Source organism: Centroberyx affinis, unplaced genomic scaffold (assembly GCF_046629955.1).
Source record: "Centroberyx affinis isolate AG114_WGS23_722 - 3 ecotype Tasmania unplaced genomic scaffold, CSIRO-AGI_Caff_v1 ptg005386l_1, whole genome shotgun sequence".
NCBI classification, from domain to species: Eukaryota; Metazoa; Chordata; class Actinopteri; order Beryciformes; family Berycidae; genus Centroberyx; species Centroberyx affinis.
Genome location: NW_027282693.1, coordinates 1 through 14,142, shown reverse-complemented (window position 1 = coordinate 14,142; position 14,142 = coordinate 1). Strand labels below are relative to the sequence as shown.

At 45.6% G+C, this 14,142-nt stretch overlaps 1 protein-coding gene across 1 annotated transcript in view; it reads left to right on the top strand.

Annotated features, from left to right (window-relative positions):
• LOC139667252 (Golgi-specific brefeldin A-resistance guanine nucleotide exchange factor 1-like) overlaps positions 1-13,564 on the top strand; it is a gene marked incomplete at its 3' end in the record, with an annotated part of 52,493 nt that extends 38,929 nt beyond the window's left edge. Inside the window, exons 4-5 of the mRNA XM_071546698.1 lie at positions 4,612-4,743; positions 13,446-13,564. Coding sequence (XP_071402799.1) covers positions 4,612-4,743; positions 13,446-13,564 — 251 coding nt within the window. The remainder of the gene's footprint in view (positions 1-4,611; positions 4,744-13,445) is intronic.
• Positions 13,565-14,142: the final 578 nt, after the last annotated feature.

Genomic DNA, 14,142 nt, shown 5'->3' with positions numbered 1-14,142 from the left:
CACACGGCTGGCTGCTCTCTCCGCGGCTGCACGGCAAAAAAAAAGAAAAAAAAAGACGGCGCCTCCAACATGGTAAAGGTAGATGGTATTAGGCTCACGGTGAATCCTGATGGGCTCATTTCACAAACCTTTTCTACCAATTAAGCTGAACCCGAGTTGGGCTTGTATGCGCACTTATAGCGGGACTTGTACCCCGCAAACCCCAGCCCTTAGATGGCAACATGCATGGCTGGGCGAGCCGCTTTAATCCTGCTTTTTTTTTTTTTTTTTTTTTTTTTTTTTATATTTTGGTTCAATGTCAGCCAGAGGTCAACCCGGTTATAGCGTGATTGCCTCACCGCGGCTCTGGCCGTCGTTATTTATTTCACTCCCACTCCACAAGCCCCGGAGATTGAGCTGAAGTACAGAGCCTGTATTTAGCCTTTATTTAAGAAGATTGGCGGTGGCCAACAGGCGGACCGCTCTAGCCCCCGGGGCCCCTCCGTGTTCGCCGATGGCCGGCCGGATCAATACGACACAATTGAGTTTTCCAATCTGGGAGTCTTTGGGAACGCAGCCGTGGCACTTACAGGGTGATCGCCTCTGATGAAGTCTTCATCAGGATCTATTGACAGATTCATTTGAGCACCCTCCTTCCACCCTCGCCGCGTGTTTTTTTCCCCCACTGTAAAGTAATGGGACACTAAGACCCTCCTTTAAAAAGTTTTCTCGCGGCTGATGGAATGATTGAACCAACAGAGCTCCCTCCCTCCCTCTCTCTCTCTCTCTCTCTCTCTGTCTCTCTCTCTCCCTCTGAAGTTAACGCTATGATTTCTTTTGCTCTTCATAAGTTTATGTTTTTGTTATTTCTTTCTTTTTGATAACCGGATGGGGTGAAATTTCCTTGGTGCGATCAGATGAGCAAAATGTCCTTTGAGACCATTGCTCACTCACATAATGTGCCATTGTTGCTAAATTTACACTGAATGGGCCCCCTCCCAATCCTCCCAACCAAAGAAGCCCAAAGCTTTCAGTTTTCACAATAATACAAAGAAAACACCAGACCCCCCCAAAAAAAAAAAAAAAAAATATTACGAAAAAAAAAAAAAAAGCAAGCGGAGTGGAGATTTGCTTTTGGAAGCAAGGCCTCAAAGTGACCTGGCGGCCGATGAAGGGGAGTGTGGAAATTTCCAAATTATTTCATATTTGATTTCCAAACATGCCGCGGGGGTATTGGATATCACACACTAATGCACGGCGGTCACATGTGCACTTTTGGAAATCGGCCGGACGCTCTCCTCGGGCCGGCTTTGAAGTCGTCCCCCCCCCCTGAGTTGTTTTTTCGCGTTTGGAGTGTAGCTGGCTCTCAAGGAAGCCGTAATCCGCGCGGTATTGCTGCGGCGGGCACTGTATTCCCGACGCGGCGTTTCACACCGGCCGTGCGTGACTCCCGCTAATTTGCCCGCTGTTGTTTTTACCTGTTTTCTATTTTTGCCGCCCCCCACCTCCCTCCTGACCCCCCTCGCTCCCTCGATCCTCCAGAGAGGGAGGGGGAGACTATACCGAAAAGGCAGGGGCTGGATTGGCCTAAGGTGCTTTCCCATAGCGAGATGCCCAGAGAAGCTCCCTTTGCTCTGGGAAGCGATTTTACAGGGGGGGAAGATCTGGTGCATCTCGCTCTGCAGCTGTGTTCACTGAGCTCTAGGATTTGACCCATATGGATTTCTGAAGGCTCATACCAGTATTTCTGGTTTGAGCTGCCGATAGCTGATGTTTTGTTGCTCTTAAATATCGTCGAGTTTGACCGTTCATTTCCCCCCCCAAAAAGTACGAAAAGCACAATGAAGGCATGACCAATATGTTTTCTGAAGGCCAAAACCAAGATTTTTTTCGATTGAAGCTGCTCATGTTTTAGCCAATGTTTTATACTCATATTCAGTATCTTTCAATTGGACCATTCTCTTTGACCAAAAGTATTCGGTCTTTCCCCTAAAATTTTTACCTCAGAAACAGCATTTAGACCAATATTTCTCAGCGTGGAGTCCGGGGACCGGGTCCTTGAGCGGGTTCCAGGGGGTCCCCTGCAAATTGTTGAATTGTTAAACTTCGGTATTATTTAATTTTAAAGTTAACACAATTAGAGAATGTAGAAGAATGACTATTTTGATCATAACAATACTATGTAACTATACAAATATTCTCAGATTTGGGTCTGAGAGACACAATCTCATCAAATGGGGGGTCCGTGGCTCTAATATGGACTAAATTAGGGGTCCTGGATATGATAAAGGTTGTGAACCAGTGATTTAGACCGGTGGTTCTCAACGTGGGCTCCGGGGACCACCAGTGGTCCTTGAGGGCGTTCCAGGGGGTCCCCAGCAAATTGATGAATTGTTAAACTTCATTATTTTGTCATTTTAGAATGACTATTTTGATCATAGTTTCACTGTTATCTCTCTACCTACAATACAGATAGTCATGGGATTCTGGACAAAATCATATCTAACAATAAAAATATTCTAAGATGAGGGTCCGTTGCCCTAATGGGAACTATATTAAGGTCCTTGATATGAAAAGGTTGAGAATCACTGATTTAGACCATCGTGGGACACTAAAACTCTCCATTAAAAGCCGCACTAATGAAAGTCTTTTCGGTGGGTTAGCAGCTCTTTAAGGCGGGGTGAGATGCTTTTGGTTTTGCAGACGTGATTTCTTTATCCTGTCATCTAAAATAATACTAATTAAAAACATATTCATTAGCTGTGGTCAGAGAGGAACTTCAATGTCAGAGGTGGACAACGCCGAATATCAGGGCAGCGTAGTGGGTCTAACCTTACTAAACTCACTTCTAGATCTGCCTTCACGCTTAAGTCAGTGGTCGGCCCTTCAGCGCCACTCATCCCTCCGCCGCCGGGGAACATCCTTTGGGCCACTCAACTCTCGGCCCTCCTTTTCGTTAATCCCTACATCCCTACATCTGTGCCTTTTTTTTTAAAGAAGAGCTTTTGGGAAATCGAGTCGTAACAAGACGCCAAGGTGAATGAATAAGAGGCTGCCGTTTTGAACGCGCGCTCCTTTTATTGCGTGCACGCTCCCCCCCCCCCCCCCCCACTTGTCTTTCTTTCTTTCTCTTCTGCTCTCTTTCACTCTCATACCCCCCCCCCCCCCGCCCCCGCCCCCTCCGTGTTCCCATCTCTTGTGCAGCAGCAGCAGAAGCAGGAGAGAAGGTTACAACCTCCTGCGACGTTAATTCCCCATTGATCTGGTCCCGGCGGTGTTTACACAGACCTTTTATAGAGCGCGGCGGGGGGGGGGGGGGGGAGCATATTAAACTCCACGCTGCACTGTTGACCACTCTGTCACCCGGCTTGTTTGTGTGCACAACAAAGTTTGAGGCCGAGGCCGTCGGGAGGCGCGCCACACATGGTGCGGATTTGCGAAAAGAAAAAAAAAAAAAAAAAAAAACGCTTCCATGATAAGTGGAGCTAGAAGGGGGTTTAAGCAAATTTGAATGTAATATTGCCGGATTTTCAGTGGAGCATAGCATTGAAGCATAGAGTTGTTTAAAGAGAGAGAATCCTATCAAGCTCTTCAAGAATCTAAAATATAAGATCGTTTTGATTTGTTTAACTTTTTTTTTTTGGTCACTACATAATTCCATTTGGGTTATTTCATAGTTTTGACGGCTTTGCTATTATTCGAAATGTGGAAAATAGTAAAAAATAAAGCAAAATGTGGTGTCCCCAAACTTTTGGCAGTGTATATAAACCATACACAGGATTCTGTTTGCTGTTCGATGCAGTATCTAAGCCAGTGGTTCTCAACCTTTTTCACATCATGGACCCCTAATTTAGTCCACATTAGGACCACAGACCCCCATTTGATGAGATTTTGTCTCTCGGACCCAAATCTGAGAATATTTTTATTATTAGATATGATTTTGTCCAGAATTCTATGACTATCTGTATTGTAAGTAGAGAGATAACAGAGAAACTATGATCAAAATAGTCTTTCTTCTACATTCTCTTAATTGTGTTAACTTCTTGTCAATTAAATAATGGTTTAACAATTCATCTATTTGCTCGGGACCCAGTGGAACGTCCTCAAGGACCCTCTGGTGGTCCCCGGACCCCACGTTGAGAACCACCGATCTAAGCGATGTTCAGACAGAGGGCCGATAGATGTGTTGTATTTTTTTGTTAAAATAATAATCTGCGAGATTTTCATATAAATAACTGTCAGTAGTTTTGTTACTCTCTGTGGCCCATTGACCGAACGCTATAGTGACTCAACCTGTTCTCAACACTGGTAGCTTCTTTCCTGAGAGAAGTCCTCCGGCTCACAGGAAGTGATGCGTTTCCAGCTGCAGCAGCGGTTTGGAATCAATAGAAGAAGAGCTGGGGAGTTGGCATGAGCAGCGATGACTTGGGTTTTTGAATATACTGATATTTTAAGATTGACGCTGATGATAGTTGATATTTTTGCACCGATATTCAGTATCTTTAAATTTGACCATTTTCATGCCAGTGATTGGCTGATATCTCATTTTTAACAAAAGACTCCTGTCCAATGTTTCTAGGACTTACCCTCCTCTCTCCCTCTCTCTCTCTCTCTCTCTCTCTCCCTCCTCAGAGCTGCCCGACGTCGAACCCAACGTGTTCCTGAGGCCCTTCCTGGAAGTGGTGCGCTCCGAGGACACCACCGGACCAATCACAGGCCTCGCCCTGACCTCCGTCAACAAGTTCCTCTCCTACGGCCTTATAGGTAAGAAAGAAAACCCGACCTCGGCAAATATCTCGGCTCGGTTTATTCCTCGGATAAACGTGATTGAAGAAAAGTACATCAAGAACCACACATTTATGTATCAGAATGAAGCACACCCTACATCAGCGGTTCTCAACGCGGGGTCCGGGGGACCACCAGGGGTCCTTGAGAGGGTTCCACGGGGTCCCCAGCAAAGTGAAGAATTGTTAAACTTCAGCATTATTTCATGAACACAATTAGACAATGTAGAAGAACGACTGTTTTGATCATAGTTTCTCTGTTATCTCTCTACCTACAATACAGATAGTCATGGGATTCTGGACAAAATCATATCTAACAATAAAAATATTCTCAGATTTGGGTCCGAGAGGCAAAATCTCATCAAATGAGGGTCCTACTGTGGCTCTAATGTGGACTAAATTAAGGGTCCTCGATATAAAAAAGGTTGAGAACTACTGCCCTACATGACGGTGACTGGATTACTTTTTTTTCTCATTATTATCATCATAAACGGGACTTTACATATACGAAATTACATTTTGAGAAGCGGCACCCAAGTAGCTTCTTAGATCTGAACTCGCGGCACCGGAAAGGCGAAATCGATCGTATCACCTCGGCCCCCTATAAAAAGGTCACCGAGTTTTCCATTGTGACTAACGTGTGCTCGCCCCCCCCACCCCCCACCCCCCAGTCTCCCGGTGTTGCTCATCATCAGCTCACTCCAGGAATGCCAGGAATGGTCCTATTCTCATCACTGATGCGTAAGCTGACTTGTTTTGGCGTACAAACAGCACAGCCTGTCCTCACCAGCCTCATCATGGAAATATGGCCCCCGCGTCCGCCAGTTGTTTTTTAACAGTGTGAAATGAGCATGCATCACCAGATGTTAGTCTAAATAGGCCGGGTGGTTGAGTAAATAATGTTTCGGGTTCGCTGTCGAAACAGCTGCAGCCATCGCGGAAGCCGAATAATAACCGTGGTGAGATCGCAGGGGGAAAAAAAAAAATCCACCCTGAAACACTGTAAAAAAACAAACAAAAAAAACCCAAAACCTTGCATTTCTAGACCGTTTTGCAACCCTTTCAAAAATCATACAGGGAGAAATCCAGCATAGAAGAAGCAGAGAGACCGATTTCTCCACCCCCACGGTAGCCTCAATAGACCAGAATGCATTGCAGCCACAAGACATGCTGCGTCTTGAGTCATTGGCGAAAAGTCGTTCCGGGAAACGTAGGAAATCGCGAACCGAAGTAGAAGTAGACGAGGCAGGCTGAGGGGAAAGCGGACACACCAAAAAGGTAAATTACAATGCTTCATCAGTAAATAACTTATTACTTATAACTTAATAACTTCACATATTGATGATATCTAACGTATCTGAGGTGGATTTCTCCGCTGATCCTTCAGTGCCTCGGAATACCTGTTAAAAAAAAGGACTGTGTGTCTGCGCGAACACACACACACACACACACACACACACACACACACACACACACACAATCCGCACAGATCACCTCACAAATCACTCCCCGACTCCCAGTGCATCTGTCTGTCACTCCAGACCTGACGCCGGCTTCCTTAATCCCCCCCCCCCCCTCCCTCCCTACCCCTGACCCCATCCACCAGCAGCAGCATCTCATCAGCGGGGCCCCGTTCAAAAACGGGGGGGGGGGGATGCGTAACCATGGCGATGCGGCGGCCCTCGAGAAGACAACGGGCTCTCGCTCCCTCTACCCCCCCCACACCCCCTCCACCTCACCCACACCCATTCGGCACAGAGTTGACGAGGAAATACGACGGCGATGTGAACCCGATCGGCTTTTTTTTTTTTTTTTTTTTTTGGTTTCTTCAAACACCGTCAAGTCTTCAGCCAGCCTGTTAACACACTCGCCTCTCCGTGCTTTACTTAGCATCTGGTTAGGGGTGTGTGTGTGTGTGTAAAGGGGGGGGGGGGGGGGGTCACAAGTGAGCCGGCGATATTGAAAGGCGAGTTCAAGGAGTATTGAAACTCGATCCGGAGAATGTGTCAAGAGCTCCCGCAGGAGGCTAAAGACGGGTATTTTTCCCATGAATCGCTAAAATGAAATTGTGTGTTAAGATTGAGGATGTTCACGGACACTCCTGAATGATTTGAATCCACTGTTAAATTATTCTACCAGAAATTTCTTGACTTTTTTTTTTTTTTTTTTGAGAAGGTAAAATCCGGCACATCAGTGGCTTCACTTTGTACACTGATGGGGGGGAAAAAAGACTTTTGGACTGTTGAATGTTATTATTCTTTATTATTCTGCATGAATATTTGCCTCTTCTTCTGACATCGTATTCAGGCATTTTGAACTCTGCTGGTTCTGCTGGAACTTTTGAAAATTTAAATTTTCTTACTTCCATACATGGAGGTTACGTCCCGACAGCCAAAGCATGACAGGGGGTCATGTCAAGTTCATTTTGAGGACACATCGGGGAAAAACCCGTCCCATAGGAGTGCACTACTGGAAAATACTGAGGCTTTAGTAGTTAGTTTAATTTGCAAGAAGTCCCGATGGAAGTCTAGTTAAATGCGAATAATGCCACCGTTTATTAAAGTATTTTAGATCAGTGATTCTCAAGGACCCCTAATTTAGTCCACATTAGAGCCACGGACCCCCATTTGATGAGACTTTGTCCCAAATCTGAACATATTTATTGCTAGATATGATTTTGTCCAGAATTCCATGACTATCTGTATTGTAGGTAGAGAGATAACAGAGAAACTATGATCAAAAAAGTCATTCTTCTACATTCTCTAATGGTGTTAACTTCTTGTAAATGAAATAATGCTGACGTTTAACAATTCATCAATTTGCTGGGGACCCCCTGGAACCCCCTCAAGGACCCCCCGGTGGTCCCCGGACCCCACGTTGAGAACCACCGTTTTAGATGAATTCTTTAGTGACGTTTATTCGGTTTCATTTATTCTGCGTAAGAGGATTCGAAGTGAGAATAATCCCAAACATGTTGACACCGAAAGCCAATTTTTCATTATTGACATTATTCCCCAATAAATGCAACATTGTGCATTGTTTTGGAGAGTTAGGCCATGTGAAATAAGACTGTGCTGACTGGTTATAACTCCACAGTAGTAAATGGGTGATACTGACAAAGTGCTGCATCACTGGTCCTGTCAAGTACTGCCATCTCCTGGCTGGCAACAAACACTAAAGTCTAACAGCTGTAAAATAATAACAGAATACATCTTTCACATTTCTGAATTCAGATTTGACTAGGCATTTTTGCTGCGTGTGCTGTTCTATTTTTTAAATTGAATTCTTTGTTTTCCCCCCTCGAGTTAGGCAGATGGCTTTAGAAACTTGACAGGATGCATTTGGATAATAGAGAATGCCGAATTATGCCTGTTATTGTTCGATCACTTGGAAGCAGTAAGAGCTACTTGAGGGAATCCTTAAATAAACATGTCAAATAATGTCTGTGTCTTCTTCTGCAACGTGTCTGTTCTGCAGTCCCCCCCCCCATCCATTACAGACCTCCACTCTCTCTCTAGGCCTACTGATTTGGAATGAGTGTGTGTGTGTGTGTGTGTGTGTCGCAGAATACGACCTCCCCCCCCTTTCAGCGTGTCACCCCAAACACTTTCCCCCTTGTTAGCCGACATGTTCACTTTGTTTTTTTTTGTTTTTCTTTGCCTGTCTACGGGTCTGGGGACGAAGTGATAGGGAAGGGAAATCTCTCTCTCTCTCTCTCTCTCTCTCTCTCTCTCTCTCTCACACACACACACACTCACACACACTCACACACACCGCCCTCGCTCAGCCGTTTCATTTAGTGCGAGCTAATTCCTCTCAATCTGTGGCCTGAGGTCTACTGGCATGGAGGGAGCGCTAACCTAAGCTCCCCCACCACTACTGACAGATATCCAGATCTCTCTCCTCTGTCTTCTTCTTCTTCTTCTTTCCCCCCCCCACTCCTTCCCCTAGTCTTCCCTCTCTCTTTCCTGCCCAGCCGAGTCAGCGAACCACATGGTCGCTAACCCTCGCAGGGCTCACAGCACGGCTCAGCGGAGGCTTAGGCCACAGCCACTGCCAGAAGAGATGAGCTCCAAGTACAGCAGTAGCCTGCTTAGGGTTTTTAGGGTTGAATACATTGGGTTAGAAAGAAGACATCAAGGGCTGTTTTTTGTTTTTATGCCTCCACGCCGGTGACAGCCGTAGCCGGAGGCATTATGTCTTCGGGTTGTCTGTACGTCCGTCTGTACGTCCATCCGTCTGTACGTCCATCCGTCTGTACGTCCATCCGTCCTTCCGTCTGTACGTCCATCCGTCCTTCCGTCTGTACGTCCATCCGTCCTTCCGTCTGTACGTCCTTCCGTCTGTACGTCCATCCGTCTGTACGTCCTTCCATCTGTACGTCCTTCCATCTGTACGTCCATCCGTCCTTCCGTCTGTACGTCCTTCCGTCCATCCATCTGTACGTCCATCCGTCCTTCCGTCTGTACGTCCTTCCGTCTGTACGTCCATCCGTCTGTACGTCCTTCCGTCTGTACGTCCATCCGTCCTTCCGTCTGTACGTCCTTCCGTCTGTACGTCCATCCGTCTATACGTCCTTCCGTCTGTACGTCCATCCGTCCTTCCGTCTGTACGTCCTTCCGTCCATCCATCTGTACGTCCATCCGTCCTTCCGTCTGTACGTCCTTCCGTCCATCCATCTGTACGTCCATCTGTCCTTCCGTCTGTACGTCCTTCCGTCTGTACGTCCATCCGTCTGTACGTCCATCCGTCTGTATGTCCATCCGTCTGTACGTCCATCCGTCCATCTGTCTGTACGTCCTTCCGTCTGTACGTCCATCCGTCTGTACGTCCATCCGTCCATCCGTCCATCTGTCTGTACGTCCTTCCGTCTGTACGTCCATCCGTCCTTCCGTCTGTACGTCCATCCGTCCATCCGTCTGTACGTCCATTCGTCCTTCCATCTGTACCTCCGTCCGTCTGTACGTCCATCCGTCTGTACATCCGCCCGTCCTTCCTTCCGTCTGGACATCCGTCCGTCTGTCCGTCCGTCCCATTCTCATGAACGCAATATCTCAGGAACGCCTGGAGGGAATTTCATTACATCTGGCACAAACGTCCACTTGGACTCAAGGATGAACCGATTAGATTTTGGTGGTCAAAGGTCAAGGTCACTGTGACCTCACAAAAGACGTTTTTGGCCATAACTCAAGAATTCACACGCTAACTAGAATTGCACTCGGAGAGCGCAGACCTCCGCCAAGGTTCGTGCTATTATTGCTTGTTCATGAGTCGGATCCGGATCCGGATCCGCTCCAAAATTGAATGGGTTCTTCCTTGGCCCATGCTACACCCTTCCACCAAGTTTCATGAAAATCGGCCCAGTAGTTTTTCCGTAATCCTGCTAACAGACAGACAGACAGACAAATGGCACCGAAAACATAACCTCCTTGGCGGAGGTTATTATGACAAAATTTCACACAAATGTCTAATAGGATAAAATGATGACGTGATGACATTTTATATCCAAAAGTTCAAAGGTCAACTTCACTGTGACATCATAATATTTTGCTGACCACTGTAGCTGAGAAAACGATCTTGGGTCATTCTACAAAAAACGGTGGAAGTGCTGTCAATTACTTTTGCAGACACCAAAGTCCTTTAAGTTGACCTAATAATCACATGAATTATATATGTTCAATAAATAAAGACTGTCCTTGCAATGATAAAAGAAAGTTTATTGGCCGAGGCATACAACCACGAGGCGGTTATTTCTAGTTTGGTACTAATCTGTCTTTTTCATACAAATAAATCTCCTCTCTCGAACACAATAGCGATCCAACCTATATCCAGTTCATGAAAGCTTGTACATTTTTTTTTTTTGCATCTGTCTGGTCGCTCTTTCCTGGGAACAATCCTCCTGCCGCACAGGAAGTGATGCGTTTTACGTTTCCGGTTTGTTAGGAATAAACAGAAGAAGAACTGGGTAGTTAGCATGAGCAGCGATAGCCACCATGGCTGAACAGACAAAGAAAAGAGCGCCACCTCCAGAAAATCAATGCCTGATTACATTACATTACATTACATGCATTTCCTAAAGCGCTGACTGTAGCTAAACTTTAGAGCAGGGCAGCCTGGTTAGTGTAAGCTGATCTTGTGCTATTCAGGAGACGAACAGGTGAACAAACGGAATTTTCTCCCCTGACCAGGGAAAAAAGCAGCAGTCCCTTTTGTTTGGTTTCTAAAGATGTATTGGCCCTTGTGGAGAGTGGCGCTTGAGAGCTTTTTGTGTGTGGCTCACTTTAAAAAAAAAAAAAAAAAAAATCCCCACTCTCTCCTCTCCGCTCGCTCTCTCACTCACGCCACTTCTTTGATTTTGTGACCAGAGTTTGATATACTTAAACTGCTTCATGTGACAGCTGGTTCAACCCCCCCCCCCCCCACCATTGACTTTGCACACCCATACCCTCAGGCACACACACACACACACACACACACACACTGAGCCGCTCTCTTTTTCCCTCAATGTTATTTTAACAATGGCTCCCCCCTCCTTTGGACGCCGCTCGTATAGACTCCGTGCCAAGAGGAGGATTAGTGTTTTATATCACTTCTGACATTCTGCCGGATTCACCCACCCCCCCACCCCCCACCCCCCAACCCCCACCGTGGCTCCGGTTTCCCGTGCGCCCGACGCCCGGGTGTTTTTCAGGCGGCGTCTTCCACGCTTGTTGTCGCCCTCGCCTCTGGAGGGACGGCGGCGTTAACCTCGGTTTCAGCGCCCCCCACCCCCTCCACCCCCCCCCTCCGGAACCGGTCCTCGCACTGTCCTCTCAGACCAGCCCTTACTGAACTTTCCCCACTCGCTGAAAAGTTGCTCGAAAGGTTTCACTCTGCCTCAAACCCTCAGGTTGCCCATCCTTCCCAAACATCAAAAACCCTACGGCCTCGCAGCTTCACCTGGAAAACCCTCATCCCCTCCGCTCCCCCCCCCCCCCCCCCCCCCCCCGTCCCTCCCTCCCTCCACCTCCCTCCTCCCTCGTGCTTATTAGTTAATGAATTGCCCGCTCCTAAAGGCGATGGGAAAGGAAAACAGGCCGGCTCCGGGGGCAGCTATCTGGGCCCCGGCCCCCGCTCAGGTTTCAAAAACACCGGCTCCTGTTGCCCTGACAGCCAATTTGTCCCAGCCTCTCCTCCACAAAAGGCCACATCTGGTGATTAGATCCCAGGCTTTGAAGGACATTCTGGATGAACCATGCCAGATTTGTTTAGTTGTGTGTGTGTGTGTGTGTATGCGTTCGGCATTAGGACATATTTCTGAATTCTGACTACTTCACCAACATCGGTCATTATCGCAGAGTCTCAATATATTATGTACGTCATATCCTAGAAACGGTAAAACAATTTCCTTTCTTGTCCCTCATGATGGAACTGGGGGAGGACTATGGATCGGTGTCCTAATGTTCATTCGTTTTCTCATCCCCGCTTATTGGATTTTGATGAAGCTTGGGGAAATGATGCATCTTTTCTGAATTACAGTGATTGTTACAGGTCAAAATAAAGTGACATACTTTTTACTGATTGGCGGTGAGGGGGGTTGTGTCCAGTGGTGGAAAGTAACAAAGTACATTTACTCAAGTACTGTACTTAAGTACAATTTTGAGATACTTGTACTTTACTTGAGTATTTCCATTTGATGCTACTTTATACTTCCACTCCACTACATTTCAGAGGGAAATATTGTACTTTCTACTCCACTACATTTATTTGACAGCTTTAGTTACTTTTCAGATGGAGATTTGACACAATGGATAATATAACAAGCTTTTAAAATACAACACATTGTTAAAGATGAAACCAGTGGTTTCCAACCTTTTTGGCTTTTGACGTCTTACAAAAAGCAGTGTGTAGTCGGGTCACATTTCAGATGTCTATGAGTTGTTAACTGCTCCACCAAATAGTGATTTTCCCCTCTAAACCTCACATGGTTTCATTTCAATAAATGTTCAAATGATCCAATATTTCAGCAAAAATCAAAGATTAGAGAAAAAGTCCAAAAACTGAAAACAGATTTATGTATCAGAACTTTGTTTTTTCTTCTTTCCTCTCCCGTTAATCATCTCACGACCCCTCAGATTTATCTGGTGACCCTTTGGAGGGGCCCGACCCCTAGGTTGGGAACCACTGGACTAAACTAGCTAACTGTATATAAAGTAGTTCAAACTAGCTCCACCTCCAGCAGCTACAACAGTAACATGCTGCTTACACACTGATGCTTCAGTATTAATAATCTAATGATGTCATATATAATAAAATATCAGTCAGAGGGACCAAACCACTACTTTTACTTTAATACTTTAACTACATTTTGCTGCTAATACTTATGTTCTTTTACTTAAGTAGGATTTTTCAAGCAGGACTTTTACTTGTAATGGAGTATTTTTACATTGCTGTATTGGTACTTTTACTGAAGTAAAGGATCAGAGTACTTCTTCCACCACTGGTTGTATCATTCGTGGGGGACGAAATGTTTACTGTTGCCTGGTTTTTCTATATTTAACATTTCTGGATGGCTCAAAATGAAAAATCCTTGGTACAACAAGAATGTCCCATGTCTATTTTGGAAAATAGACATGAAAGTCCAACGTTAAAGTTCCTTTTGAGAATACTCACCCGAAGCATCACTTCTTTGTCCTTTTGCAGATGCTAACCATGAGGCAGCAGCCGAGGCCATCGAGAACATGGCCGACGCCGTCACACATGCCAGATTCGTGGGAACGGACCCTGCCAGTGATGAAGTGGTCCTTATGAAAATCCTACAGGTACAACATGATAACTATATATAAGTAGTAACTATATTTATCATGGGTTTGTTGTACTGAATACCGCATATTTCTGACATAATTATCTAGGACAGTGGCTCTCAACATGGGGACCACCAGGGGTCCTTGAGGGGGTTCCAGGGGGTCCGTAGCAAATGAATAAATTGTTAAACTTTATTATCACCATTATTTCATTTACAAGAAGTTAACACCATTAGAGAATGTAGAAGAATGACTGTTCTGATCATAGTTTCTCTGTTATCTCTCTACCTACAATACAGATAGTCATGGAATGCTAGACAAAATCATATCTGACAATAAAAATATTCTCAGATTTGGGTCCGAGAGACAACATCATCAGATCATATGGGGGTCCGTGGCCCTGATGTGGTCCTTGATATGAAAAAGGTTGAGAATCACTGATCTAGGATATGCAAACATAAGCTGACAAAACAAAAACATGCCATTGGTCACAACACTGAAGCAAATTAAAGATCACTACTAAACTAACACTGTGAATCAAACTTTACAGTTAGGCCCTTTAAATTTACTGATCAATATTTATTAGTGACTAAAAA